Below are 27,293 nucleotides of genomic sequence, written 5' to 3' on the forward strand. Positions count from 1 at the left end.
ATTGTACAGAGGTCTAAATGTAATTATCATTGAGTGATGTTGCATTTGCCTTAAAGCAGCAGCTCTTACCCTGTAGTATCTGAAGTAGTCTCTTTCAGTCAGTTTCTGAAAACGAGGGTAAATCTTGATGTTGTTGAAGACGTCAATGCTTTCAACATCACAGAAACAATCATCCAGGACTCCTGTGAGCTGAAGCAGAGCAGAAAGAACCCAAAGTTCCAGAGTCATTAAACAATTTTAATTTATGAGCTTTTTTATTTTATTTTAGGAAGCCCTTGTACTCCTGAAGGACAATGTTTTTGATCATACATGTTGACATTTATTTAGTCAAAACAGTTTTCCAGTTCAAAATAATGCACAATATAAAAAGGTGGAGACAACAAATAGTTAACCAAACAATACAATACAGACACAATTTTGCAAAAGTTGTATTTATATTCAGAAGCTATCAATAAATTACTCAATTATACCAGATTAAGAAACACTAGTAATATATATCTGACATAGAGCTGTCCCAGTCTTTAAATAATCTACCCTGGCCACTAAATAAGCAATATTGTTCAACTTTTGATCTGCAACACACTGTAACCCACATAATGGGCGACGAATGAATGGACGATGAATACAATATCTATCTATTTATCGTGTTAGCAACAGGTTGATTCATGGTTCTACCTTTTCCAGTTGCTCTGCTTTCATAGCAGGAAGTCAGCAGTTCGGCAAATGACCACCTACCATCATGCTCATTCTAGGGCTGTACAATTAATTGTATTTTGATCGTGATCATGATTTTGGTGGCCACAATTAAATGAACCTGATCGTCAATCATATTTACATTCAAAATGCGAGCTCTGCTGCCTGCATATCGAGCCACACATTCTCAACCAGGGGGCGAATGCATGGTTAAGGCTTCATTGAGCTGCCTAAATAACAAGCACACAGTGTAAGACAGCCTGCAGCAGCAGCTAGTTAGACTATGAGTCGATGAGTAAGACTGATGAGAGCAAGTCATGTCGAAAGCCGAGAAGAATACAGTAGCATCTGGGGATCGCGAGGAGCTTGCACCTCGAAACGGGGCGACATTCATTGTCTGGACTTGTTTCGAATTCAGGGCTAGTGACGTTAAACAAGAACAAGTTATTTGCAAAGAGTGTAACAAAGTAGTGTCTGCCCCGCAGAGTAACACCACTAATATGTTCAACCACCTGAAGAAAAAAAAAATCACAAACCTAAATATGAGGAATGCATGAAGGCCAAAGCTAATGTTAATTCACAAAATCCCCATCCGTGTCCAGCGCCAACCCAGACAACCATTACAGCAACCCTGCACCGGACAGTACCCTATCCATCTACCTCCCAAAGACACGCAGAAATAACAGACGCAATATATTTTTATTTGGCCAAAGACATGTGTCCGATCAATACAGTTAGTACTTTAAAATTTAAAATTATTGGGTTTTTGTTTTTTATTTTGCATTATTTATCATTTATTCTAATTTAAAGTTTAATTTTTCACAAAAAATTGTTGGCACATTGTTTGTTTCTAAATGGTGCAATAAAAATACATGTTTTTCCAGACATGATGAATGATCGTGATTAATAATCGTGATTTCAATATTGATCAGAATAATCGTGATTATGATTTTGGTCATAATCGTGCAGCCCTAGTTCATACACAATTCATCCACCACTGAGAGAGGACACACAGTGCCCTATCTGAACACGCACAGATCAAACTGATCAGCTGCTGACATGTTTAACCAGCACAAATGTTTTGATGTGACAGTCTTGCTTTTCAACTCTTAATGTCTGTTCTTGATTTCAGTGATGTAATTAATATGCACGCTTCAGCCTCAATACTGAAACCCCTAGATGCCATTTTCCATAGTGTCTTACGTTTTATCACCGGGGATCCATATTCAACACATCACTGCACTTCATACAGCAAAGTAGGTTGGCCATCCCTCACCACCCACAGAGAACAGAACTAATCTAGTCTAGTCTAATATTCATTTATAAAGCACTACTTGGAACACTCCCTCCATATCTGACTTCACTTTTAAACTTCCGCTCTACAGGTCTCCTCACCCGCTCTCAGTCCCACATCAGACTCCACCTTCCTTACACAAATACAGAATTAGGTAAAACAGCCTTCTCCTTTTATGCCCCATACTGATGGAATAAATTACAGGATTCACTGAAAACTGACAGACTCATCTCACTTTTAAAAGTAAACTTCATATCACAGTTTCAGGTGTTCAGACCTGTTCCTGTTTCAATTAGTCTGTTTCCCATCATGTCTCTATATTTCTATTTTATTATTTTTACCTTGTCATATTCACTGTATTGCCATCTTGGTAACTGCACCGGTCAAAATCTATATGATTGTCGTATATCGCCCACCAGGAACACTCGGTGACTTTCTAAATGAACTAGACACCTTGCTCTCTTCTATCCCGGAGCATGACTGTCCCATAATTGTCCTTGGTGACATGAACATCCACCTTGACAGCCCTAACTCTTCTGATTTTCTGACACTAATGCACTCGTTTGAGCTACAACTGCTCAGCAGTCCTCCGACCCATAAAGCTGGCAAAGTGCTAGATCTCGTTTTCTCAAGAAACTGTGCCACAGAGGCCCTATCTGTCACACCTCTGCATTTCTCTGACCACTATTTCATTCAGTTCAGAGTGAGTCTGCCGAGAAGACCATCTGCTTCTACCCCTATGGTTTCCTTCCGCCGCAATCTCCTCCTAAACTTCTCACATGTAGCCGTCCTACTACATGCCTGCTGGACCCCGTTCCTACTAATCTTCTCCAATCCATTACTCCTACTGTAACTGCAGCATCACACATGTGATTAATGCTTCACTGACATTGGGCACATCTCCTACCACATTCAAGCAAGCTCAAGTTACACCGCTGCTCAAGAAACCTTGCCTCCCTCCGACTCAAGTGGAGAACTATCGGCTGGTCTCTCTCCTCCCGTTTCTGTCTAAAATCATTGAAAGGGCAGTCTTTAAGCAGGTCACTGATTACCTCTCACATAACAACCTCCTTGACCCAAACCAATCTGGGTTTAAAAGTGGACACTCCACCGAAACGGCTCTGTTGGCTGTGACAGAAGCCTTAAAAGAAGCCAGAGCGACAGCTAAATCCTTAGTACTTATCCTGCTCGACTTATCAGCTGCATTTGACACTGTCAACCACAGTATCCTTTTGTCCATACTCTCTAGCATGGGCATCACAGGGAGAGCACACTCCTGGTGTGAATCATACCTCACTGGTCGGTCTTTCAAAGTATCCTGGCTTGGTCACACTTCTGCAGCGCACGTCACTTTCAGTATTGAGACCTCTTCTCTTTGCCATATACACCAACTCACTGGGACAGATAATCCGATCACATGGCTTCTCATACCAATGTTATGCTGATGATACCCAGCTCCATCTGTCATTCCCCCCTGACGACCACACGGTCTCAGCACGAATCTCAGACTGTCTCTCTGACATATCAACATGGATGAAAGCCCATCACCTCCAACTTAACCTCCCAAAAACTGAACTGCTTGTCTTCTCAACCAAACCAACCATACACCACAGCATCTGCATCCAAACTGAATCCCTATCTCTTGGTCCATCAAAGGTAGCAAGAAACTTGGTTGTCATGATTGATGACCAACTAACCTTCAAAGATCACGTTACCTCGGTTGCTCGTTCATGCCGCTTTTCATTACTAAACATAAGAAAGATCAGACCATACCTAACCCGACATGCCACCCAACTCCTGGTGCAGGCCATGGTCATCTCCCGCCTTGACTACTGCAATGCTTTCCAAACTGGTCTACTAGCCTGTACTATGAAAGCTCTGCAGATGGTCCAGAACGCGGCGGCGTGTCTGGTCTTCGATCAGCCTAAAAGAGCACACATCACATGCCACCCTTAGACGCCCCCATCAAATTCAAGTCACTGATGTTAGCCTACAAAGTGCTTAATGGAACGGCTTCCATCTACTTGAATGCTCTTGCAAAGGCTTATGTCACAACTCGGTCCCTCCGTTCGTCCCAGGATTGTCGTCTAGCAGCTCCTACACCACACCTAAGACAATCCAAACTCTTTTCATGTGTCGTACCACGATGGTGGAATGACCTACCAAGCGCTACCAGAACAGGGGCGTCCCTGTCTATCTTCAAGAAACTCTTGTAAACCCAGCTCTTCAGAGAGCATCTCCTATCCCAGCACTTACCTTGTACTTACCTACCCCCTCTATCTTTGCACTTTATCTTTCTGCACTTCCTTCTATGCCTGCACCCTATATTACAATGAATTGAATTCCAGTTGGCTTGAATTGGACTATATTACTTAAGTGCCTTGAGATGACAATTGTTGTCATCTGGCGCTATATAAATAAAATTGAATTGAATTGACTAGTGGGTTCCTTCTATGTAGTTTGTTAGCTTTTATATAGCTTGTTATATCTTCATTTGTAAGTTGCTTTGGATAAAAGCATCTGGTAAATACATAAACATAAACAAACATTACTGTATAATTTTTGTTTGCTACAGGGCGTCCTTGAAAAAGAGAGCCCACTCTCAATGGACCCTCCCTGTCAAAATAAAGGTTAAATAAATAAATGGACAAAGCAACTTTACAAAACATATGTAAACTTGGTAACGCTAATTAGTTCAGTAAAACACCACCAGTTGCGGCTTTGGATTGTTTTCACAGGTAACCGCACCTGCAGTCACAGCAACGGCAAACTAATCATTACCTTTAGTCTTGATACTCTGTAAACAGTTGGTTAAATCAGTGGTTCTCAACCGTTTTGAGTCGCGACCCCAATTTAACATGCATTGCCGTCCACGACCCCCCCCCCCCCACACACACACACATACACACTACACTAAACAATGCCCGATCAATACGCCTTATACGTCGCATTTACATAATCAGACAAGCACTTATGATATGAACTCATCTCAGCTATTAGTTTCTTTATCATTTTATTTTGAAACACATTGGGATTTTTGGAAAAACATGAAGTAGCATCAAGAGGCTAACTTTCCGAGTAACAGACCGACAGTGGTCGCAACATACCATCATTTTGTGGTTAAAATGTACCTAAAGAAATAACGAAAACTTTATTTTCTTTTTAATGAAATAAAACGATAACCGCGAGTGCTAAACTAACAAAACACACTCGAAAAACAGCCCATGCTTAATTTTAAACACCTATGTTTCTGAGAGCTTAAACATGAAAAATAACAACGTGTTGGTCAAAGCAGAAATGTTTTTCTGCAACTACTTAATGTGATGGCTGGGCCTGCTTGTTTGAACAGAGCAGCTGCATTCTTGGCTTTATGTTAGACACGGCCACGCGAAGATCACTCGCAACTCTGAGGAGTCGTGATCGCTACAGCTGCGGGACGGATGAGACTCTCCGCGATCGTGTGAGCCTTTTTCGATTGGGCCACTAGATATGCCACCTCAGCTGCCAGGACTTTTGCAGGGACAGTAGTACATTCACTCACCACAGTTTTTTTGCATTTTTAGTTCTTGCTCTCTGCGCTGAAAAAAAATCAATTGGTTTATTAATTAAGCTGCTGTGTTTTGACTCTAAATGTCTCTAAGTTTTACCCGCTTCAAGCTCTCGTGTGCCAGCACTTCAGAGCAAATGACACATTGTGGGTAGTCAACGCTGTTTTTTGTTGTGCAGGAAAAGCCATATTTCAAAAAGTCGGGCCGATATTTACGGAGCCTCGAACCTTTACTAGCCGCCGGTGTCGGCCCGGTCAGTGCCCTCTGGTGGTGGTTCTGGTGGCTGATCTTGGGACCCCTGCTGCTGCTGACTGTCTGGAACACTTTTTCTTTTAAGCCGTTGCTCCATTTTTCCAGCTAGCAAAGTTGCTGCAGATGTGGCTAAAACAACAACGCGCCTGTTTTTTAAAAAAAAATATATCTTTTTCTTCGTTATCCCCCAACCCCCTCCCCCCACCACTTCACCACAGAGTGCTTCACTGACCAGAATCTGACCCGCACAGATTAGAATCGCATACAAACGCTGCGTTGATACAATGAATTTTGGACAAACAATGAAGCAGAAAACAACCCTCTGTTTGAAATTATGTAATTCAATATGAATGTAACAACGCTTACTTTTATAATGTTTAAGTAGCCTAATGTTTAAGTTTCCGTTCTGCGATTTCAGACTGTCTATGAACGCTTTCTGCAGCCGCCGCTCCTGCTGACAGCAGACCGAGGAGAAAAAAAATTCTTTGCTCTGATGTGTTGATGACAACGGCAGACATGAGACTAGTGGACAGGTTCTTTGTTGTTGTTTTGGTGTAGCCTAGTTACGACCGACAGTAACTGGTTTTGAGTAATAAAATGCCTGTTTAAGACCAACTGCTTGTCGTCCTTCTAACGTCCAGTCGGAAGCTACATTAATTTTGTGCTTTTATATTTTTCCAAAATGATTTGGCGACCCCCAGAAATCATCTCGCGACCCCAATTGGGGTCGGGACCCCAAGGTTGAGAATGGCTGGGTTAAATGAACAGGAAAACAGAGCTAGCTCATCAGCTGTGAACAGTGATTAACTAACTGATGATTGTATTCTCAAACATCTTTCATTGTTTTAACTAGGGCTGAACAACATGGAGAAATAATCTAGTTACGATTTTTTTCTAAAATATTGCGATTTAATAAGCGATTATTTTTAAGTTCCTTGTCTTTTGTATTTTTCAACAAATATAGGGGTTATATCTTTCTGTTATAGTAAACAAACTCAGCTGTTTTCAGCTCTGCAGTCACTCTTTGTTTGCATTTTTATACAGCTCCGGTATAGCAACCTGGCTAAAATATGTTCGGGATGGCATGCTGTACCGCTTATCCAGTGTATTAATTAAGGCTGTAAACCCAGGCTTGGTCACCATGGTGATGGGCATGCCCCTTGCCAAAATCTCCGTTATTGCTCGAGTAATTTCTCCGTGTCGTTTTGACGAAGTTTCATATGGAGTCACGCTTTGTAACATTTCTGTTAACAAGACCTGTCGGGCAGGGGCACCGAATTATATTTTTGCTGGTGGGTGACTGGTGGGTAGTTGCATGATCCGCTCTCTTTCACAAACACACAAAGTCTACACATTGGTGATGCATACAAGAAGTTAATGTCAATACAACCTAACGCAAAAGGCTCCGATGAAGATAAAGGAAAAACTACATCCACAATCCAACAGTGCAAATCAAACAAAATACTTAGTTGTCTATCCATGGGTATTTAACTTTCCAGCTAGCTTGAAAAGTCCGACCTTTTTTCAAATTTTGCGACAAATTTGTCCATTTTGTTGGCTACAATCAACCGGCCCTGAAGCACCCACGGAATCGGCGCCTATGCTGTCGGGTGCTGTGTTGATGATGTGATATGCTGCTTATTGCCATTTGACCCATGCACTTATCATATAAGGCTTTATGGTGTTTTTTTTTAATGTTGAAACAAGTTTGTCATGTTGCCTCGCGAAGTAGCAACAGTAGCAAGACATGTTTTGTACAATATCTGGCGCTGTGCAACATCCTCTTTTTTAAAACCAAAATAATTCCACACAACTGAAGTACTACTCCTCTTAGACACTAAAGTTTCCTTAGTGTAGGCTGCTGTTGTGGTTGTGCCTAAGACCATCGTCTGCTCAGTTTTTTTTTTTTTTTTTTTTGGCCCGTTGCGTGTTGAAAGTCACTCGTATCGCAACATATGCGATTAGAAAATCACATTTTTTCACGTTGCGATTTTATCACAAATGCAATTAATCGTTCAGCCCTAGTTTTAACAATGCCATTAAAGTTTCCTGACATTTTTAACGAATTATTCACAACACAATTATTATAGTTTGCTATCTGGGAAATCTGAAAATACTGTTCTTTGAGAAACTAGAGGCGATTAAGTCTTTAGTGAATTTGTTTTGCATGCTAAAATTTGGCTCTAAGCAACAAATAATATTTAAGAAAACAATTTTATTTGGACAATAAATTGAATTGTTTTAAAGTGTGCAATTGCACATTGAATCAAAGGCTGTTAGCTAGTTTATGCATTGTGCTTTTTAGTATCTGAAGTCTGCAACACCATCATCATCCCCACTATCTCTATTTGCATAGAAGTACCCAAAAAAATAGAAATAAAAATAGGATTAGATATGCAGCACTTTTCTTTTTTTCCCCAATGCTTTTCTCTACTTATTGGTTGATAGCAGGTCAATTCAGAACAAAAAGATAAATGTAAGATGGTTAATAGACAACTGTTTCAATATATGTTTCACTAAGCAGTCAAACAATTTAAAATTCAAATTATCAGACAAGGATAGGACCAAGCATATGGAGCCAGAAATTAATGCTTGAGCCAGTGCTTTTCTGAGGTACAGGAACGAAACCTACAAAACACTGATAAGGTCTTTTCAAGAACCTTAAAACTATTTCTAACTCTAACAGTGAACATGTTTATAACTCCAGATCCTCACAAGCATTCAGAAACCACTGTAAATCTTAATATGGTGTCAAATAACTAAAACTGTGCCACAGCTGACCTCCAAGCGCAGGGGATCACTGAAGACCAAAAAAAACAATAAAATGCACACTTCCCTCAACATCTTGATCTTCGCTCCAGCTTTAGATGTTTTTTTTTCTTTTCTTTTCTTTTATAACTCCTCTCTTATCAAAACTTGATTCCCATATGTCACAGTAGCAGCTCTGTCTGTCTGTAGGCTGAGCTGTCAATGCTGAGCTCTAGTCCCATACCCGCCCGAGACTCCTCCTCCAAACAAACAGCTGTCAAACTAAGCTCTGCCTTGTACCAAAGCGTCTCAATTTTGTAGTTATCTGCATGAACAATGACCATCAGTGGAGTAACTTAGGTGTGGCGCAATAAACTACAACTCCCATGAGATGGTATGAGGCGGGAGCAGTGCCGGAGCCAATTAGAAAACACCACGCTTTTCAATTTACTGGCAGTAAAACCAGTTTGGCAGAAAGTCCCGTTCTGAATTCAAAGTCAAGACTAATTTTATGAAATCACGCTTCTTTTCAGTCACCCTTCGTTGCAATCACTAGTTTTTATGTGAAGCCACAAAAAAAAGAAAAATGTTTATATCGAGAGAAGACCATACAAAGCCATAGAGAGTAATCTTATAAAAAAGAAATATTCATGTAATGGTGCATATAATGTGATGTTTACAATAGATTAGTTCCGCTAAACAACTTTAAATGGCTGTCTCTTGTAAGGTACAAAGTGCAAGACGGACGTAGCATTAAATTGGTAAATTTTAGTTCAATAAACAGACAAATATATAAGGCTGTTCGTGTTTGGCAGAAAATAAGTAAAATACTATAGGAAGCAATGATGAGCTGCCGGTTAGCGCCACATTAATTTGACGCCACACGGTGACGTCAAATTAACACTGACAGTGGAAAGTGCTAGAAGACTTCCCGAATAACAACTTCGTCCATTACGTAACCACGTTAAAGACTGTTATTATATACAGAACGGAATAGAATCGTTCAAGAAGTTCAAGGTGATAACACGTTACTCTGTGGTGCTTACATGGCAGAGGCAGCTTTGGTCCTGGCTGGCAGAGGCTCTGTTCGGATGCTCGTTGTGCTGCGTTTGAGGTCTTGCGTTGTTGTGCTGAAACCAACCCAGAACAAAGTTCCCGAGGAAACAGGCCAACAGCAAAACACCGAACGCTTGAAGAGTTACTTTCCACATCACTCACTGCACTAATGATGCACCGATGGGAAAATGAAAACAAACACGAGCTACCAAACTTCTGTCTGGTATGTCTGTGAGGAGAGTTAGTAGCTAGCTTACTATAGCTCCAGGCTGGCTGAAATTAGCATCCGCATGCTAACAGTGGTTATAAAACGAGCAGGTCGTTGAGGGAAGCGTCCCCGTGTTCGAGAACCCTCACATGGGTGTTTTAACTTCCAACTTCCCAAACAGACATGAAGTCAGCGAGAAAAAAAGGATACACTTAAAGCTAAGTTTATCCTCACCACCAATTCAATATCGAGTTAACAAACCAGAAATCTGTTTCCCTTCCGTTTAAAATTTCAAAATAAGATGCGTAGCCCCATCTGCAGTAGTGTGGTCAAAACGCTTAAAATCACATGGCTCCTACACACAAATCCACATACACATACAATTTTTGATACTTGCCGTATATTTCACCAGTTTATATTTAGTTCCTTGTTAAATTTAGATTAGATGTCGATTGTCAACATTTTGGTTTATTTTGCATCTCCTCGTTGTGTTTTCAGCTCCTTGTGATCATTTGACAGTCAAATTGCTTTTATTTGTGGTTGTATAGTTTATTATGTTTGTTTTGTTACTTGTCTCTAATGTAAAACTATTTAAAATTACAGTATGGCATGTGAGGGATGCACGGTAATGTGATGGCTAGCATTTTCACAGGAAAATGTTGTTGGGAAAGGTGTACCTTGCCTCTTTCCCAATGGCAGCCGGGATAGGCTCCTGCTGGATGAGAGGCGGGGTACACCGTGGGCAGGTCCATCACAGGACCAACACAGAAACAAACAAGCATACATACTGACACTTTCTTCTGGGGTCAATTAGACAGTGGGAGGAGGCTGGAGTTGCCGGTGATTACCCAGAAATGTACAGGAAACAAATGCAAATTCAACACAGACAGCCATATTTGCTGTGATTATTGAAAAAGGTGTGTTTTGTTATAAACGATTGTAAGATTAATACACTTAATACTGACACTGTTAAAACATATAAGATGGACATTTTCAAAGCAAACTTAGCAGATTGATCTGTAATGAGTGAGTTTGTTCTTTGGGTAGCCTACATTGGTCACAGCCTTTATTTTGTAATTGGAACATTAGAAGTGTCTCTTTGTCTCCAGTAGAGGTCAACACAAGAGCAGGCATCAGGGGAGAGGTTTTTTGCTGTACATATGGGCAGTCAGCACACACATCTTGTATGTCTGGTTTAGTTCGATTCAGTTACAACTAAAAAAACATAGCAAATTCACAATTTACACTGAGGAGTTAGAGCCTTCCACCTGTAAGATGGACTATGAACAGATGAAGAGGATTAAGAATAAGCTTGTTTTCCTTCTCACTCTAATATTTTCTTTCTTTTCACAGTAACTCACAAATTGTGATAAAATCTGCAGAGAAAGTAATGAAAACTGTAAAATATACCTTTAACTTATATCGTCTTTAACTGTATAATTGAAAACTGGAATTAGAACAACAGAAGTAAAGCCTAGTTTATGCTTCTCCGTAACGTCGATGGTGTCGTTTGTGTGGTTTCAGGGGTTATAGCCGAATTCTTGCTTTTTCTTCTGGTCACTGTTAACAACAGTAAACAATGGAAACCGAGGTGGAGCAGCTGTATTTGCAGTTGGATATTGAAGAGCAAATGCTTATATTGCAAATGTTGAAGCGCAGGCGACAGAGAAGACATTTGTGGAGATGGTCTGTGCGACCAGTAAACCGGTCGAGGGTGGGAACGGGTGAATTTACAACACTGGTTCACCCAGGGCCGTACGCAGGGCCCAAACAATGCTGAGGTCATGAATCAGAACTTCTAGTTGGGTTCAGGGGCCCCTGGAAATTTTTTTAATTCCGTTATTTAAATCTGGCCATTTTCAGAGTCTTAAATGAACAAAAACAACATCATAATGACTTTTAGGCTTATTTATTTTGTTTCTTATCAGAGAACATCACCCTCATCCTAAATTACTTGCAAATGAGTTACATTGTAATACTGGAGAATGAATTTCATCAAGTCATGGATCAGGAATAAAAAGGAATGAACTGTCCTTGTACAGAGGGATAATATATACAAATGCTTCATATTTCCTTCAGTATTTAAAATAGATAACCAAGCCCTATTACACTATCATATTGATGGTAGTGCCTAATCTGTTCACTTTTATCAAAGAAAGTCAGCTTTTGAACACATTTCTATTATAATCTTACACAATACTTCAATTATCATGCTTTAAACATCTGAATTTTAAAATGTATACAGGTCTGGCATAGTCTCTTCATTTTATAGTACCTGCTCTCCCTCTATCACTGCTCCTCTTCTTGCTGCTTGGCCCAAAGATGAGCTTGGTTTGTCTCAGCCTTTTCCTCCCTACCCTGTTTTCCCTTTAGTGAAGAATATAAACACAGTCAAATACTAAACTGATAGAAATGAAAACAATATTCCATTTCAACATCATGTTTTCAGATGTGTCAGAAATCTTAAAAAACCTTGAGGGCGGTGCAGAGCTTTTGAAATTTGAGGTAAAAATGGGGCATTCTGAGGCTTTTTGGAGGACCATTATGGTGTCTCTTGAAGTAAGGGCAAGTTACCACAGAAATGATTTATCATTATTATTATTATTTTGAAAATTAATAATGTTTTATTTTGTTTCTGCGCACGACTTTCCTGTCCCGCACGACATGTGCCGTGAATTAAAAACATTTCTGGGGGAGAATGCCCCCGAACCCGCCGAGAAGTTCTGAGTCATGACCTCAGTATTTTTGGGCCCTCCGTACGGCCCTGCCCGCATTATTGCGGTGAACAAGGCCCCGAGATACTTGAACTCCTCCACTTGGTGAAGGATCTCATTCCCAACCCGGAGAGGGCATTCCACCCTTCCGCCCGAGTTTTTGCCTCAGCACCCGCCAAGGCTGCGCTCAGCTTGGCCTGTCAGTACCCATCAGCTGCTTCTGTAGTCCCACTGGCCAAAAAGGTCCGATAGGACTCCTTCTTCAGCTTGACGGCTTCCTTCACAGCTGGTGTCCACCACCGGGTTCGGGGGTTACCGCCACAACAGGCACCGACCACTTTACGACCACAGCTCCGGTCAATCGCCTTAATAATGCAGGCACGGAACATGGCCAATACGGACTCAATGTCCCCCACCTCCCCCGGAACATGGTTGAAGTTCTGCCAGAGGTGTGAGTTAAAGCTCCTTCTGACAGGGGATTCCGCAAGACATTCCCAGCAGACCCTCACAATACGCTTGGGCCTGCCAGGTCTGATCGGCATCCTCCCCCACCAGCGGAACCAACTCACCACCAGGTGGTGATCAGTTGACAGCAACACAACAACACTCGGATTCCGATCGGGGGAGCCGTTCCTCCCAATCACCCCTTTCCAGGACTCACTGCCATTGCCCACGTGAGCATTGAAGTCCCCCAGCAGAACACTCTCCAGGGACTCCAAAAAGAGGGGGTACTCTGAACTGCTGTTTGGTGCGTAAGTAATTGCTATTTCCTTAGAAATATCAGAAACTGATTTATTGCTCCTGCCCAAAAAAAAATCAGATGCTCCCTTATTGGCAGTCTGTAACTTAACTGTTTTTATTGTTTGCATACTGTCAACACATCACAAAAACACAAACATGAAAAGCTCATCAACAAAATACATTACTGTACATTACAAAACGTGTTAGAAATATATATCTAAGTTTTTTTCAGAAGTATCATTACAGAAATATCAAAGCAGAACCTTAATGATAAATCATCTGGATTTTTCTGATGGATTAACATGTTTGTGGGATTAACAGTTCTATATATAATTAGAAATACAGCACAGGAAGTGATCAGCTCTCTGGTTGTTGATATTTACAAGTTACTCATAATTTTCTTTCAAGTGTCTGTGCTCTTGTGGGATTTTCAAGTGTTGACAAAAAATGTCTGAACAGAAATGACCTGAGGAGGTTTCCAGGGATTATTAGCTGTTGTTAATGACACTGTTTTTAATAAAAATGGATTTTATGACCTGTCATGATTTTTTTCTTGAAGCATAGCAATGTTCAGCAGCACATCTGGATATATGAATATCTCCTATAACAAATGATCACTGTCTCCAAAACACTTTGATTTATTTATACGTTAGATTATCAGTAAATGTTCCTCCCAGTATCAACATGTTAGCACAGATGCTAAAGCACTTTTTATTATGTTGATCATGCAAAGTTGATATGCATATTTTTGCTAGGTGTCACGTGGGCCACATCACTGATCCATATTTCTGGAAAAGTTCAGATTTAAACCAGTTTAAAATGTGATTCAGGTGAAACTCAGTTGGTTTAATTTCCTTTGAATAGGACGTATTGGGTGGCATACAGGGGAGAGGAAAACTCCAGCAGATCCAGAGGACTGCCTCGACTGCTTGGGTTGACTTAGATTCCACTTCTACTCATTATCGCAGAGAAGAGATTCACTGATTTTCTCTGAAGAAGAACTGAACAAAGAAATGCTTGAAAGTGCATGAACTTTCTCCCTAATCGAAATAGAACTGATGTAAGCGAAATGGCACGAAAGATGGAAATTCAGTAATCCTTACTGAAGTTCTCCAAAAATGATTAAGAAATATTCTCTAAAACATCCATCACAACATCAGCCACATACAGATTTGAAAATTATTGACATTCTCTGAAATAGAGTTTCTACACAGTTTTAGTCTGCTAAAAGTCCAATGGTTCGGTTTTGGGTGCACATTTTTGTCATAGAAAAACAGTGATTACAAGCATTTTATGAATCTTCTGTAAAAAACCTCCAACATCATTGGATCATCAAGAGAAAAACATTTTAAATGAATGGGCAGACTGAGGTAACTGGTAGGCTGTTAATACAGCAGGATGATCAGCGCTAATGTTGGTGGTCCTCTGATCTTTGATTGAACACAGGGATTTCTTTGCTTTATGGCCCAAATTGAATAAGTAAAGAAAGCTGCACTGGGTGTTTTCTTGATATTTCATATCATATCATTTCACTGTAACTGATTGCAAAAAAAAATTTTCCTTAATTCCTGGTGCCAAAAATGACATTTTGGCAATGCTATGTTGAATTTAAATGATAGAAAACTCTATTAACATGTCGGAACCCTGTTAAACTTTCAAGTCTCTATTCTAACTATTGCACTGTGATTCTACAAAGCTCTACATCAGTGACATGCAAACACAATAACTGATGACTGTCAAAGTGCAGAGTGGTGCTGTACAGTGAACAGGGAATCATGGATAAGGGTGCAGCTCTCCGGCACTGGTTGTCAGCTGCTGCTCGTCGCTGTTGGTGTGCACAGTGAAGCTGCTGTGGCGGCTGCCCCAGTCGGAGGAAAGGCTGCCAGAGAGACAGAAGTGTCAAACATCCCCTGGCCCGATGGACGGGCTTCACCTCTTATAAGAATCAGACTCTGTCTATTTTTCATAAAGTGGATGAGTCAGTCGAAGTTTAATAGTTAGATTTAATTTTTGTATGTCACATGCATTTCATGAGTACCAAATGTATCAACGCTACGGTGATGCTTTATGGATACAGCATTTACTGTCGCTAATATAGCAACTTGTCTATTACTCTTAGATATTCATTTAAATGTTTTAGGAAGCTGAGTGCAGCTGTAGCTGAGAAGAAAACATCAGGCCTACAGTTAGTTATTTGATTTGTAATTCATGTCATTAATGTTATAGCTACATTAATAGACGATTCAGACATCATTAGGGGCTGTTTGTTGAAATCACTAATGTTGCTACCTTGCTGATGCATTCTGGGGAGGAATGCTCCATGCCAGGTCATCATCGCTGTCATAGCGACGGGGGTTGTCAAAGAAATATCCTCTGGAGGAGAGAACATGATTTGGTATCCGAGTGGCGCTCTGTGGATGAAGATAAAAAAAGTCCATCATCTGCCTCATCTTTAAATACAGTGATGGTAATGGCATAGTGACCTATCAGAGGATTCTGCTAATTCAATGTTTACACAGCACTGTGACAGTTAGAATAATTACATAATAATTACAACTAAATAATCACAACTGAATATAGAATAATCACTTTGATTATGACCACTGCTGCAAACATTTTTCCACAGCTACTGGTGATGGATTTCATTTAGAATTTATTTTGTTTGTGTTTTTAAAAAAGCCCTCTTGTAGGGGGACTGACCCTGTCCTGAGACGGCCGTCTAACCCTGAAGAAGAAGACAACCAGTGAAGTGGGCAGGAGCTCCCAGACAAAGAGAATCACCCCAAATACGATGTAACCGGCGTCTCCCAGTGATGATCGCAAGTCTGCCTGGAAATGCGCACAGATTCAGAATCAGTTTAATTGCCAAGTAGAGTAGAGAATTGCCAAGGACTTTGTTTTGGTGATAGGTGCAAAGAGTTAGGAAATAAATAGAGGAATACGTTTCAAACTAAAATAAAGGTAAGTATAAGTCTTGTAATAGATTTACAGTAAGTAGATTTACAAAGATTTGCATACATTCTGCAGTGGAGCAAAAGGGTCAGTGTTATTGAGGCTCTTTTGGCTTGTTGATGTTGTGGGATTTTGTGGCGAGGGTTTTTGGTTTGGAAGGGCCACAGCCTCCTTCCAGAGGGGAGCACCTCAAAGAGTTTGTGTCTGGGGTGTGAGGGGTCATCTATAATCTTTTTTGCAGTCTTGGAGGTTTACAGGTCCTGGAGGGAAAACAGATTGCAGCCGATCACCCTCTCGCAGTGCAGATGATACACTGCGGCCTGCCCAAGTGCTTTGCAGTGGCTGCAGCGTACCATACGGTGATGGAGGAGGTCAGGATGGACTCAATGATGGCGGTCTAGAAGTTCACCATCATTGTCCTTGGCAGGTTGAACTTCTTCAGCTGTCTCAGGAAGTACATCCTCTGCTGGACTTTCTTGATGAGGGAGCTGATATTTGGCTCACACTTGAGGTTCGATGTGTCTCCATGAGTGGTTGCACATGTTCAACAGGTGTGTGTGTTCCCTGCATGTACATGACAATTAAAAATCTGATCTTGACGATGTCATCTACAGACCTGTTAGCTCTGTAAGCAAACTGCTGGGGGTCAAGGAGGTCACTCAGTGGGTCTACATGATGAGACTAATTCGATTATAGCTATAGTTGGATTATGCTCCTTATTTGAGCAACGGCAGTTATCCAAGTGTACATGGTGGTAAATAAATGGAATCATTGACACAAAGCATGTCATAGCCCGGTACGAAAGGTGGTGCTGTACCCATTACAACTATTGCTTATAGAGCCTCTTCCGGTTGACCTCTTCACCACCAACAATTACAAAAAACTCAAGGCATTCGACAAAGATGGCGAATGAAGAGCAAGATGAAGCTACGTCCCTCTACATTTCTATTGTTATGAGCACGCTTGCTGCACAAATGCGATGCACAACGGCGCATTCTCCATCGCGTTGTTTCTTTCTTTCCGACGTCAGCAACAACAACAGTAATATTGTCTCCTTGACTTCCGGTTCACGATTCCGGGAACAAATCACGAGTAGGCGCAGAACGCAAAATCCAATTCATCATGTGCTTACTTATTGTAATTTAGCCATTTATCCGATTCTTTATAGTGCCATGTAACCCCAATAAGTGATGGATTTGAGGTGGGAACAGTGGAACAGTTTTTATCAAACTTAGTGCTGAGTACAGATAAAGTCATTGTAGTGGGTGACTTTAATATTCATGTAGATGTTGAAAATGACAGCTTAAATATTAACTTTAATTCTATATTGGACTCTATTGGATTTTCTAAAGGTGTTCACAGACCTACTCACTGCCTTAATCATACCCTTGACCTTGTGCTGACTTATGGCATTGAGAGTGAACAGTTAACAGTGTTCTCTCATAACCCTGTCTTGTCTGACCATTTTTCAATAACTTCTGAATTTACATTACTTGGCTATTCAGCTTCTGAGAAGAATTTTACATATTGAAGGTGTCTATGAGAGAAAGCTGTAACCAGATTTAAAGAGTTGATTTCATCATCCTTTTCTTCACTGCCATATGCAGATATGACAGAGGACGGCTAACTAAATTTTATTCCAGTAGAACTTGACTCTCTTGTTGACAGAACTATAGTTTCAATGCGTACAACACTGGACAATGTTGCCCCTCTGAAAATGAAGGTAATCAGGCAGAAGAGGTTGGCTCCTTGGTATAATTCACAGCTGCATGCATTAAAGCAGATTGCAAGAAAGCTGGAGAGACAGTGGGGTTCCTCTAATTTAGAAGAGTCTCAATTAGTCTGGAAAGATAGTTTAATAACGTATAAGAAAGTCCTTCGTAAAGCTAGAACAGCTTATTATTCATCATTGATATAAGAGAATAAGAATAATCCCAGGTTTCTTTTCAGCACTGTTGCCAGGCTGACAAAGAATCCGAACTCTGTTGAGCCATGTATTCCTTTAACTCTCAGCAGTGATGATTTCATGAGATTCTTTATCAATAAAATTGTTTCTATCAGAGAGAAGATTAATGGAATCCTTCCCACTATTATCACTGATGTATCATCAAGTGCAACAGCTTTAGAAGTATCTTTCGAACCTGATTTGTATTTAGACGGCTTCTGCCCAGTTGATCTCTCTGAGCTAACAACAGCAATAGTCTCTTCTAAACCATCAATTTGTATTTTTGACCCAATCCCAACTAGACTGTTCAAGGAGGTTTTCCCCTTAATAGACACTTCCATACTGAATTTGATCAATCTGTCTTTGTTAACAGGATATGTACCTCAGACTTTTAAGGTTGCTGTAATTAAACCTGTACTTAAAAAAACCTACTCTTGATTCAGAAGTGTTGGCTAATTATCGACCTATATCCAATCTCCCTTTTTTGTCTAAAGTTCTTGAAAAAATAGTTGCAGCTCAACTTTGTGATCATATACATAGAAATAGTCTGTTTGAAGAGTTTCAGTCAGGATTCAGAGTGCATCATAGCACAGAAACAGCAATGGTGAAAGTTACCAATGATCTGATAGCGGACTTGTTTCTGTGCTTGTCCTGTTGGATCTCAGTGCTACATTTGATGCGACTGATTACAGCATTCTGTTACAGAGACTTGAACATGTTATTGGGATTAAAGGAACTGCATTAGGCTGTCATATTAATCTGATAGATTCCAGTTTGTTCTTGTAAATGAAGAATCTTCCTCACACATCGGAGTAAGTCATGGAGTTGCTCAGGGTTCTGTGCTTGGACCAATTCTTTTTACTTTACACATGCTTCCATTAGGTAACATTATTAGACAGCATGGCATAAATTTCCATTGTTATGCTGATGATACTCAGCTGTACTTATCTATGAAACCAGATGAAACCAATAGGTTGGTCAGACTACAAGCATGTCTTAAAGACATAAAGACCTGGATGACTCAGAACTGTCTGCTTCTAAATTCAGACAAAACTGAAGTTGTTCTCTTTGGACCTGAGCGCTTCAAGGAGAAATTGTCTAGTTATATAGTTACTCTAGATGATATTTCCTTGGCTTCTAGTTCTACAGTGAGGAACCTTGGAGTTATTTTTGACCAGAATTTATAATTTGATGCACATATAAAACTGGTTTTTAGGACTGCCTTCTTTCACCTTCGTAATATTGCTAAAATCAGGAACATCCTGTCTCAGGGTGATGCAGAGAAACTAGTTCATGCATGTGTTACTTCAATATTGGACAACTGTAATTCTTTATTATTTGGCTGTCCCACATTTTCTCTGAAAAGCCTTCAGCTGATCCAAAATGCTGCAGCCAGAGTTCTGATGAGAACTAACAGGAGAGATCATGTTTCCCCAGTTTTAGCTTCTCTTCATTGGCTCCCTGTTAAATTCAGAATAGAATTTAAGATTCTTCTTCTCACATATAAAGCTCTTAATGACCGAGCGCCATCATATCTTAAAGATCTTGTTGAAAGGTATTTTCCTAACAGAGCAGTTCGCTCCCAAACTGCACGTTTACTTGTTGTTCCCAGAGTTTCTAAAAGTAGAATGGGAGGTAGAGCCTTCAGTTATCAGGCCCTTCTCTTGTGGAATAAGCTGCCAGTAAATGTCCGGGAAGCAGACACCCTTTCCACTTTTAAGATGAGGTTTAAAACTTTCCTTTTTGATAAAGCTTATAGTTAGGGATGGCTCAGTTAATCCTGAAACATCCCATAGTTAAGCTGCTATAGGCTTAGACTGCTGGGGGACCTCATCTGTCACACCTTTCCTCACTTTGCTCTCTTCTCCCCCTGTTTAATTTCTCAAATGATATTATGCACATGTGACATTATTGTGGTTATTAACTTGTGTTTCCCTGTTCCAACAGGTATCCTTTGAATGGTGTTTTTTTTCCCCTCTTTTCTGTTTTCTCAAACCCCAGCTGGTCGAGGTGGATGGCCACCCTTCCTGAGTCTGGTTCTGCCAGAGGTTTCTTCCTGTTAAAAGGGAGTCGTTCCTTTCCACAGTTACCACAGGCACGCTCAGGATGGGAGATTGGACTGAAGACAAGTTTCAGTGCAATCTGTTGGTTTCCTTAGCTAGGATATTATTTTTTTTATTAATTAATTTAATTAATTTAATTTCATTGGATTATTATTACCATTAATTGAATTCCACTTGGCTTGAATTGGACTATATTATTTAAGTGCCTTGAGATGACCATTGTTGTAATTTGGCGCTATATAAATAAAACTGAATTGAATTGAATGAATCTTCAGTTTGTTTTTGCTTGTTTTTTTCTTTTCCACTTTAATGTACCTCCAAATTAAGCAACCATATTAGAACTGTTAACTTAGCTGTTTGTCACATTATATTATATGCATATTTATTAGACCTGACTGTAACCCTTCGCATGAACAGGAACAAGAACTAACAGGAAATACCATGAGTTGACAACGGTGAGGTTCTGGCAAATGCTGTGAATAAACAAGGAAACTAAATCCTGTGGGGAGAGTGATCGGTGAGTGAGTGCAGCTGAGGATGAGTGAACACAGGTGAAGAGAGTGGAGCAGAAGACTGACAGAATGGAACTGAGGAAAAAAGTGAGGAAGTGACAGAACGGAGGCCAGACGAAAAAAAAAAGAAAAGACAGATCATGACACTAAACAAGTCAGGAATGGTTTGTGCGTATCTGTCCGGTCCATCCTTGATTCAGTCTTTCTTTTTGTTTAATATGCCAGCATTGATGTTAAATCAAAGATAAAAATAGACCTGTAGTATGTAGTATGAAAAATGTCTCAATCAAATAAATTGTAAATCAATTAATAAATAAATGAATTAATAAAGCTAAGATGCAGTTCACAGGCTGAATACCAGGTCCACAACCATCCTCACCTGGTCTGAAACATTGTACCAGTCATAGTCAAAGGAGTTAATACTCTCAATGTTGGTGAGCGCGAGTACCGCCAAATTGTAACAGGCTCGAGACGAGTACAGCAGCACCACCATGATACCGATCAGAGTCACCTGGCACACTGACGTTCCCTACACACAAAGATGCATTTAGTTATTGTTGTCTTTAGTTTATTTACTGTAATTTTTTAGTTGTCTGTTTTTTTTTTAATCCACAATGTAAGTAGTGTCCTTATCATCTGGACTTCACCTTTGACTCCAAGTAGATGCTGGCCAGTGACATCTTCGCGACTTTGTAAAGGCAGACGGACAGTGAGACAGCGCAGAGGACGAACAGGCTATCGTTAATGGTCACCCTCACCAGGACGACTGTCTTGACGTCAGCAGCGGTCATCTTAACCAGCAGGGCACACACCAGATTAACCAGTAGGAAGATAAGACTAACACCCAGGAAGACCAGGTACAGAGGCAATCTGTAGAAGGGAAGACACGAGAGATCAGATCTGCATTCTGAATGATCTCTAAATGTGCTATCTACAGTCACTACATTTGAATCACAGACAAAGGTTTACTTTCAAGTTTGGTCACATTTATGGAAAAATAGGTGAGTTGAAGTTACCTGTACTTCAGCAGAGCAGGTGTGTACTTGGACTTTGCCTTAAAGTAAACCTGTAAGAAAAAGACAGAATTAGATGTAGTCAATTTGATCTTATTCTTCAGATTCTCCTGCAGAATTTATTAATGGCTTCCTTCATGGCATAATTTTTCAACTACTGACAATGTTGCTTGTTGTAGAAAATCATCTTATTTTCATTTTCAGACACTTTTTTCGAACCACAAATAGAACTTAGACTGAAGTCAAGTCTGAGGACTTGGGAGAAGACTAGCCCATCACCTTGGCAGAGGTTGCCGAGGTAGTTAAAAGCTTCCTGGCGATAGGATGGTGGGGGGACGAGATGCGCCCTGAGATAGTCAGTGGGTCTACATGATGAGATTAACTCGATTATAGCTATAGTTGGGTTATGCTTCTTATCTGAACAAGGGTAATTATCCTTGGATATATGGCGTTGAATGAATCAAATCACTGGCACAAAGTATGTCATACCCCAGTACGATAGGTGGTGCTGTACCCATTTTAACTATCGCTAATAGAGCCATTCCGGTTGACCTCTTCACCACCAATAACAACAACAACAAACTCGGGTATTCGAGAAAGATGGTGAACGAAAAGCAAGATGAAACTACGTCCCTCTACATTTCGTTTGTGATGAGCACAAACAAACAAAAAAATCTTGAGCATGCACAGAACGCTTAATCCGATCCACTGCCGTCTACATGCAGTGTACATTTGGTTATCTCGGGGTCTTAATCCTATCGCAAGTTACCCGATCCGTTTTTTTGTCAGATTAAGGTGTCTACATGAACTGAATAACTCAGTCTTATTATAATTTAGCCATTAATCTGATCCGATGGCTCTCATGTAACCCCACTGACTGAAGGCTCTGAACATTGTCGGGCTGTCATTGCTGACATGTTTTTTTAATGTCACATGGAGGTCAGGGACAACACCTGTGGACTGGGGCGGTGGTGCCCACCTTTAAGAAAGGTTTACTCCAGGGTGTTGGAAAGGAGGCTCTGACCAAACTGTTGAACCTCGGTTGAACATCTTGTCCCCGAGATACGCCAACATGGCAACTTATTATGATATACATTTTTTTGCTTTAATATATCATTATTATATTTTACTGTTCCCAATAGATATTCTTTTTTCATTTTGCATTATTATTTTTATGATGATGAAAGTAATGATTTGCCACAAGGTAGGAAATCCTCTGAGAATACAAAAAAAAAGTCTGTCTGCTTTAGTGTAACTAAAACAGGTTGTGCTTTTGTTTTGTTCAGCTTTTCCCTTAGCTGAAATGATAGACAGTAGAATGATTAGTGTAAACATAGGCACACTCTGTCAAAAGAAAAAGAACCTTGTCTTTGGAGGAGACAAGATGGAAGAGTAAAAGAAAACTGCATGAAGAATAAGTGAATCTTGGATAGACATTCCCACAATGGAGAGTGCTCCAGGACCTTATTTGGTTCAGTTCCAACACTCAGTTAGCATTTTTGCTACTGGATCAGTGAGTACGCCACTGTAACCTTAACAACCTCCAATTGGCGGTAAACAAAGCAGATTTCATTATGGTTTATGTCAACCACCTGTCTCTTGACATCCTGGCTCTCACTGAGACCTGGAGGGATGACGTTTTTTGCGTCAGAGCATGCCCGTTGACTGGGGACTAAGCCAAGGCTGCATTGTAATGTTTAGTCTGTACTCATCATCACCCGGCTCCAGCCTCGGATACAACATCGCCGGAAGTCTGGCCGTCCGCTGGACGGGATCCGGCCCTAGTCCCTTCAGAGCCCCTCCCTCCCACCCTTTTTGGATGTCTGGGAGCCATTCTTGAGGGGGGGGCTGTGTCACGTTTTGATTATGTTTTGTCTTGTTTTCAGGTTTCTTGGTTTATTTCTTGTCATGTTTTTTCTCCATCACGTTAAGTTTCACTCAAGTCACCTGTTTCTGTTCCACAGTTGCACCTCATCACTAATCACCTCCCCACAGTACTTAGTTTCCAGGTTCCCTCATGTCATAGCAGATTCCTCATCTCACTTCCCATGGTTCACGTTTGTCCACAGTCTTGTCAGGTCAGGTTTTTGCCTGTTGTCTTGTTGCCTCATAGTCATAGTCAAGTCTTGTTTATTTATCCACAGTCCTGTTTTTGTCTCGTTTTGTTTTTCTACAGTCTTAGAATTTTTGATATCTGGCTCAGGTGTGATTTTTGTTCTTTCCTTGTGCTTTTTGTAATAAATCCAAGTTTACTTTGAAGTTCTGCATCTGGATCCTCCCTTCGCACAAACGTCTCTGACAATACAATGGGTGCTGGGTAAGTGGAGAGCTTGAAAAACAGGGTGAACTACAGGGAAGAAAAATTTGTGGGATCCATTAAACCTTGAGACAGTACAGAAACATCAGAAACCAAATAAAAAATTAAACAGAGACATTGGTTATGGTGCTGTGACAATGTAACAATTCACTTGCACAGTGACCAATGTGGTGAGTATGACTTCAGCTTAAGCCAGAGGGAAAAGAAAATTAATCATAATACATCAAGACATCCTTTAACTTATGTGGTTATCTAAACTGAGCCTCTGTCAAATCTGCTAAGAGAGCTGGAAAAAGCAACACAGAATTGAACAGAGAGAAAAAGAAGTGTGTCTAAGAGTGTCTAAAACCTTAGAAGGATCTTCTCCAAACAAAACATGTGTCCTCAATGACTCTCAAAGTATGAATGTCCCAGCAACAGCTTATAAGCCTGAAACTCCCACTAGTCACTTTTGTATGGGAGATGAAATGCCTTAAAGAGCTGAAAAAAATAGGTCAATTTGCCTTTTATTTGTGCACTTTGGATTAGCTTTGAATTTTTTTTACCTAATCCAGTCTGCTGTTGCATCTAGAGATGTAACCTGAAATTGTATTACACAAGGTAGAAGCCATAGATCAACTGAAGAATACAGTTGACTTCTCTGAACACAAGCTCATCTCAGATGGACACAAAGACAGTGGACACGTATTCTGTGGTCACATGTGTCCACATTTCAGCTGCTTTTGGGAGAAACTGACGTCTGCTTCTACATGTGAAAATGAGTAAAAAAAATGTGAGGCTGTTATTAGAGACAGAGATGCAAAAAACAGGTTGTGTGATGTTATATGGGTGCATTAGTGACTATGACATGGATGACTTCACGTGTAAAGGTACCATTGATGCAGAGGTGGATGTTGGAATTTTGAAGAGACTCATACTACCTTATTCAGGTATACAGGTGACATCTTCCCAGGAGGTCTGTGGCTATTTCGGAAGGACAATGCCAGACCTCCTTCTGAACGACTTCCAACAGCTTGGTTTCATACACACAGAATGTGTGTTTGACTGGCCTACCTGTAGTACACATCTGTCTACTATTGAAAATGTGTTCATGGAGCATCATGAAGAGGATAATCAGACAACAACAACCACAGACTGTTTAGCAGCTGAAGTATAGTATTAGGCAAGAATGGACAGATTTTGCTGAAAAACTGCAACAGTTGGTATCCTCATTTCCCAAACCATTAAAAAGTAAGTGGACTGTACTTGTATAGCACTTTTCTAATCTAGCAGACCACTCAAAGTGCTTTTAACACTACACGCCACATTCATCCGTTCACTCATACAGCACATCTTAGTCTATACAGTTATGTGCTTCTTATCACATTCACACACATTAGTTTACTGATGGACACTTCAACAAGTTACCCGGGGAAGCAGGAGTCAAACCACTGACTTTCCGATTGGTGGGCGACTGCTCTTCCTCCTGAGCTACAGTCGCCCCAATGTCATTAAAAGGAGGCTGATGGAACACAATGTTAATAATGACTTGTTTTAAAACAACTTTTACTGAGTGTGTTGCTGCATCAAATTTTCATTTATTCTCTCCCACAAAGCGAAAACAGTGAAAATCATTTCCTTTGTACTTGTCTCTGTTAAATAAAGGTTCAAACAAGTTAAATGTTTCTGTTAAATCAATGTGCTGTATATACAGTATTTTGAAATACAATTGAAGATATTAAAGTCACAGTCACTGGGCAACATTCAGAAAGTAAACAAATACGACTAACCGCTATCGATCAAGCTGAATATTTTTCTTGTTGTTTGTCATTTTGAAATTGCTTCAGAGACCTCTCGTTAAATAATTTCTGCTGTTACTGTCTGCGACTACAGGTGGCACTAAATGACAAATGACTCAAATGCCAAACAAATGAGAATCAGATTTTTTTGTGAAAAAATACACATCAGGCTTTGTAGGTGTAGGCCTGTCAGAGTCACAACTCTATCAGCTCTCCCCAGGGTCACCTGTCTCTGCTCCATCAGTAACAGTAAAGATGGCAGTTTCCCACTTACCTGTGCACAGTAGAGGTTCATGAGACTCAGTGTGAAGAACTGGAGGCAGACAGGGAAGCAGTACAGCAGCCAAAACGTAAAGGGTCCAAGTGTGTTGGCAGTCACGCAGTCCCTGAAGTAGAAGGAGAAGAGGAGGGCGCGCAGGGCAGCCCATAACAGACACAGGAACAGAAACGCTGTCTGGTAGCTGAAACGTTTATGTCGATACCTTAGAACCAGCCAGAGCTGAGCATACACAAAGGCAAAGAGCAGTGAGTAAAATATGGTGTAGACTATAGTTAAACCCAGCTTCACAGAAGGTGGGATGGCTGGAGTGATGGTGGGAGGAGGAGGAGGAGGAGGAGGAGGAGGAAGGTAGGAGCTGTTGCTGGCATGCTGCTGCTCCGGAGCAGCATTCCCCTCCATCACCTCCCCATTCATTCCTTCCAAGTTCCCTAGAAGATGGGAGGATGGAAGGAAATGGGGTTAAGAAGGAGCAGCAGGATCCCCTCTGAGATTGAAGAAGAAGGAAAGATTTTTCATTTGATGGATCGTCTCTCTCTCTCTCTCTCAGACACGTTGTCTGACTCATGGAAAAAAGAAGGATGAGGAGGAGAGACACTCCCCTCTCTTTGCCGGTGCCTGGTGCAGAACCATTGGTGGCAGGTGGTCACATGATGCTACTCTCCAGCAAGCTATTGGGCACTTATGAAGGGAGATGCTGCAGAGAGGAGAGGAAAGAGGAACGATGGATCTGGAAGGAGGGAGGGGTAGTCTGGGATATGTGGTTCTTCCATACACACATACGTACACACCCACTATGTCACAGCAGCGTCAGCCTCTGACTGACAATGGTTTTTAGTGTCATACAGTGGTGGATTCAGTTTATTAAAGCCCGAGCTGCAAGGCAGCAAAGAAGCTTGAAAAACAAAGAAGCTTATAACTCCCACATACATTATCCAGAACGCATAGATATGCCAAAAATTACACATGCTTAGTGCGCCACCTACTGGTGGCCAAATAAGTCACTTATGACTTCTCCATACACTGTCCAAGCTTCACCAAACTTCATAGGCTGCACTTGGGCTACACCCAGAAGCATACATATGCCCAAACTTATAGATGATTATAGCGCCACTTACTGGTGGCCAAATAAGTCACTTATAACTCCCACATACATTATCCAATCTACCCCAAACTTCATAG

The 27,293-nt window shown here is 40.7% G+C and overlaps 2 protein-coding genes and 1 pseudogene across 4 annotated transcripts in view; 1 reads left to right on the top strand and 2 right to left on the bottom strand.

Moving 5' to 3' along the window:
* Positions 1–10,086, bottom strand: part of ero1b (endoplasmic reticulum oxidoreductase 1 beta) — a 32,333-nt gene extending 22,247 nt beyond the window's left edge. For 2 of the 3 annotated variants that reach the window (XM_072383563.1, XM_072383562.1), the window contains exons 1-2: positions 9,582–10,086; positions 70–189 (exon numbers count right to left, since the gene is read on the bottom strand). In XM_072383563.1, the coding sequence (XP_072239664.1) occupies positions 70–189; positions 9,582–9,746 (285 nt within the window). In that variant the 5' untranslated portion in view covers positions 9,747–10,086. Of the gene's footprint in view, positions 1–69; positions 190–8,568; positions 8,768–9,581 lie in introns of those variants that run through there. The other variant, XM_072383564.1, reaches the window with a different exon arrangement.
* On the top strand, positions 1,011–5,896 carry LOC140305161 (uncharacterized; annotated as a pseudogene).
* A 3,264-nt stretch (positions 10,087–13,350) lies between the features above and the next one.
* gpr137bb (G protein-coupled receptor 137Bb) lies at positions 13,351–26,669 on the bottom strand. Its single transcript, XM_072383565.1, has 7 exons — positions 26,109–26,669; positions 21,743–21,792; positions 21,374–21,596; positions 21,106–21,255; positions 15,955–16,083; positions 15,544–15,665; positions 13,351–15,133 (listed from the first exon to the last, which is right to left on the bottom strand). Exons 1-7 carry the CDS (start codon positions 26,526–26,528, stop codon positions 15,028–15,030), a joined length of 1,200 nt encoding a protein of 399 aa, XP_072239666.1. The 5' UTR covers positions 26,529–26,669; the 3' UTR covers positions 13,351–15,027.
* Between the last annotated feature and the right edge of the window lie 624 nt (positions 26,670–27,293).

This window comes from Leuresthes tenuis, unplaced genomic scaffold, assembly GCF_036924035.1.
Source record: "Leuresthes tenuis unplaced genomic scaffold, fLeuTen1.0.hap1 SCAF_4, whole genome shotgun sequence".
Lineage (NCBI taxonomy): Eukaryota > Metazoa > Chordata > Actinopteri > Atheriniformes > Atherinopsidae > Leuresthes > Leuresthes tenuis.

Excerpts from the sequence above, each read along its gene's own strand:
- gpr137bb (XM_072383565.1), bottom strand. The coding sequence starts at position 26,528 with ATGAATGGGGAGGTGATGGAGGGGAATGCTGCTCCGGAGCAGCAGCAT. Across the intron at positions 21,256-21,373 it reads GCATCTACTTGGAGTCAAAG|GGAACGTCAGTGTGCCAGGT; the intron begins GTGAAGTCCAGA and ends CTTTGTGTGTAG. Across the intron at positions 16,084-21,105 it reads GGTACAATGTTTCAGACCAG|GCAGACTTGCGATCATCACT; the intron begins GTGAGGATGGTT and ends GCGCATTTCCAG.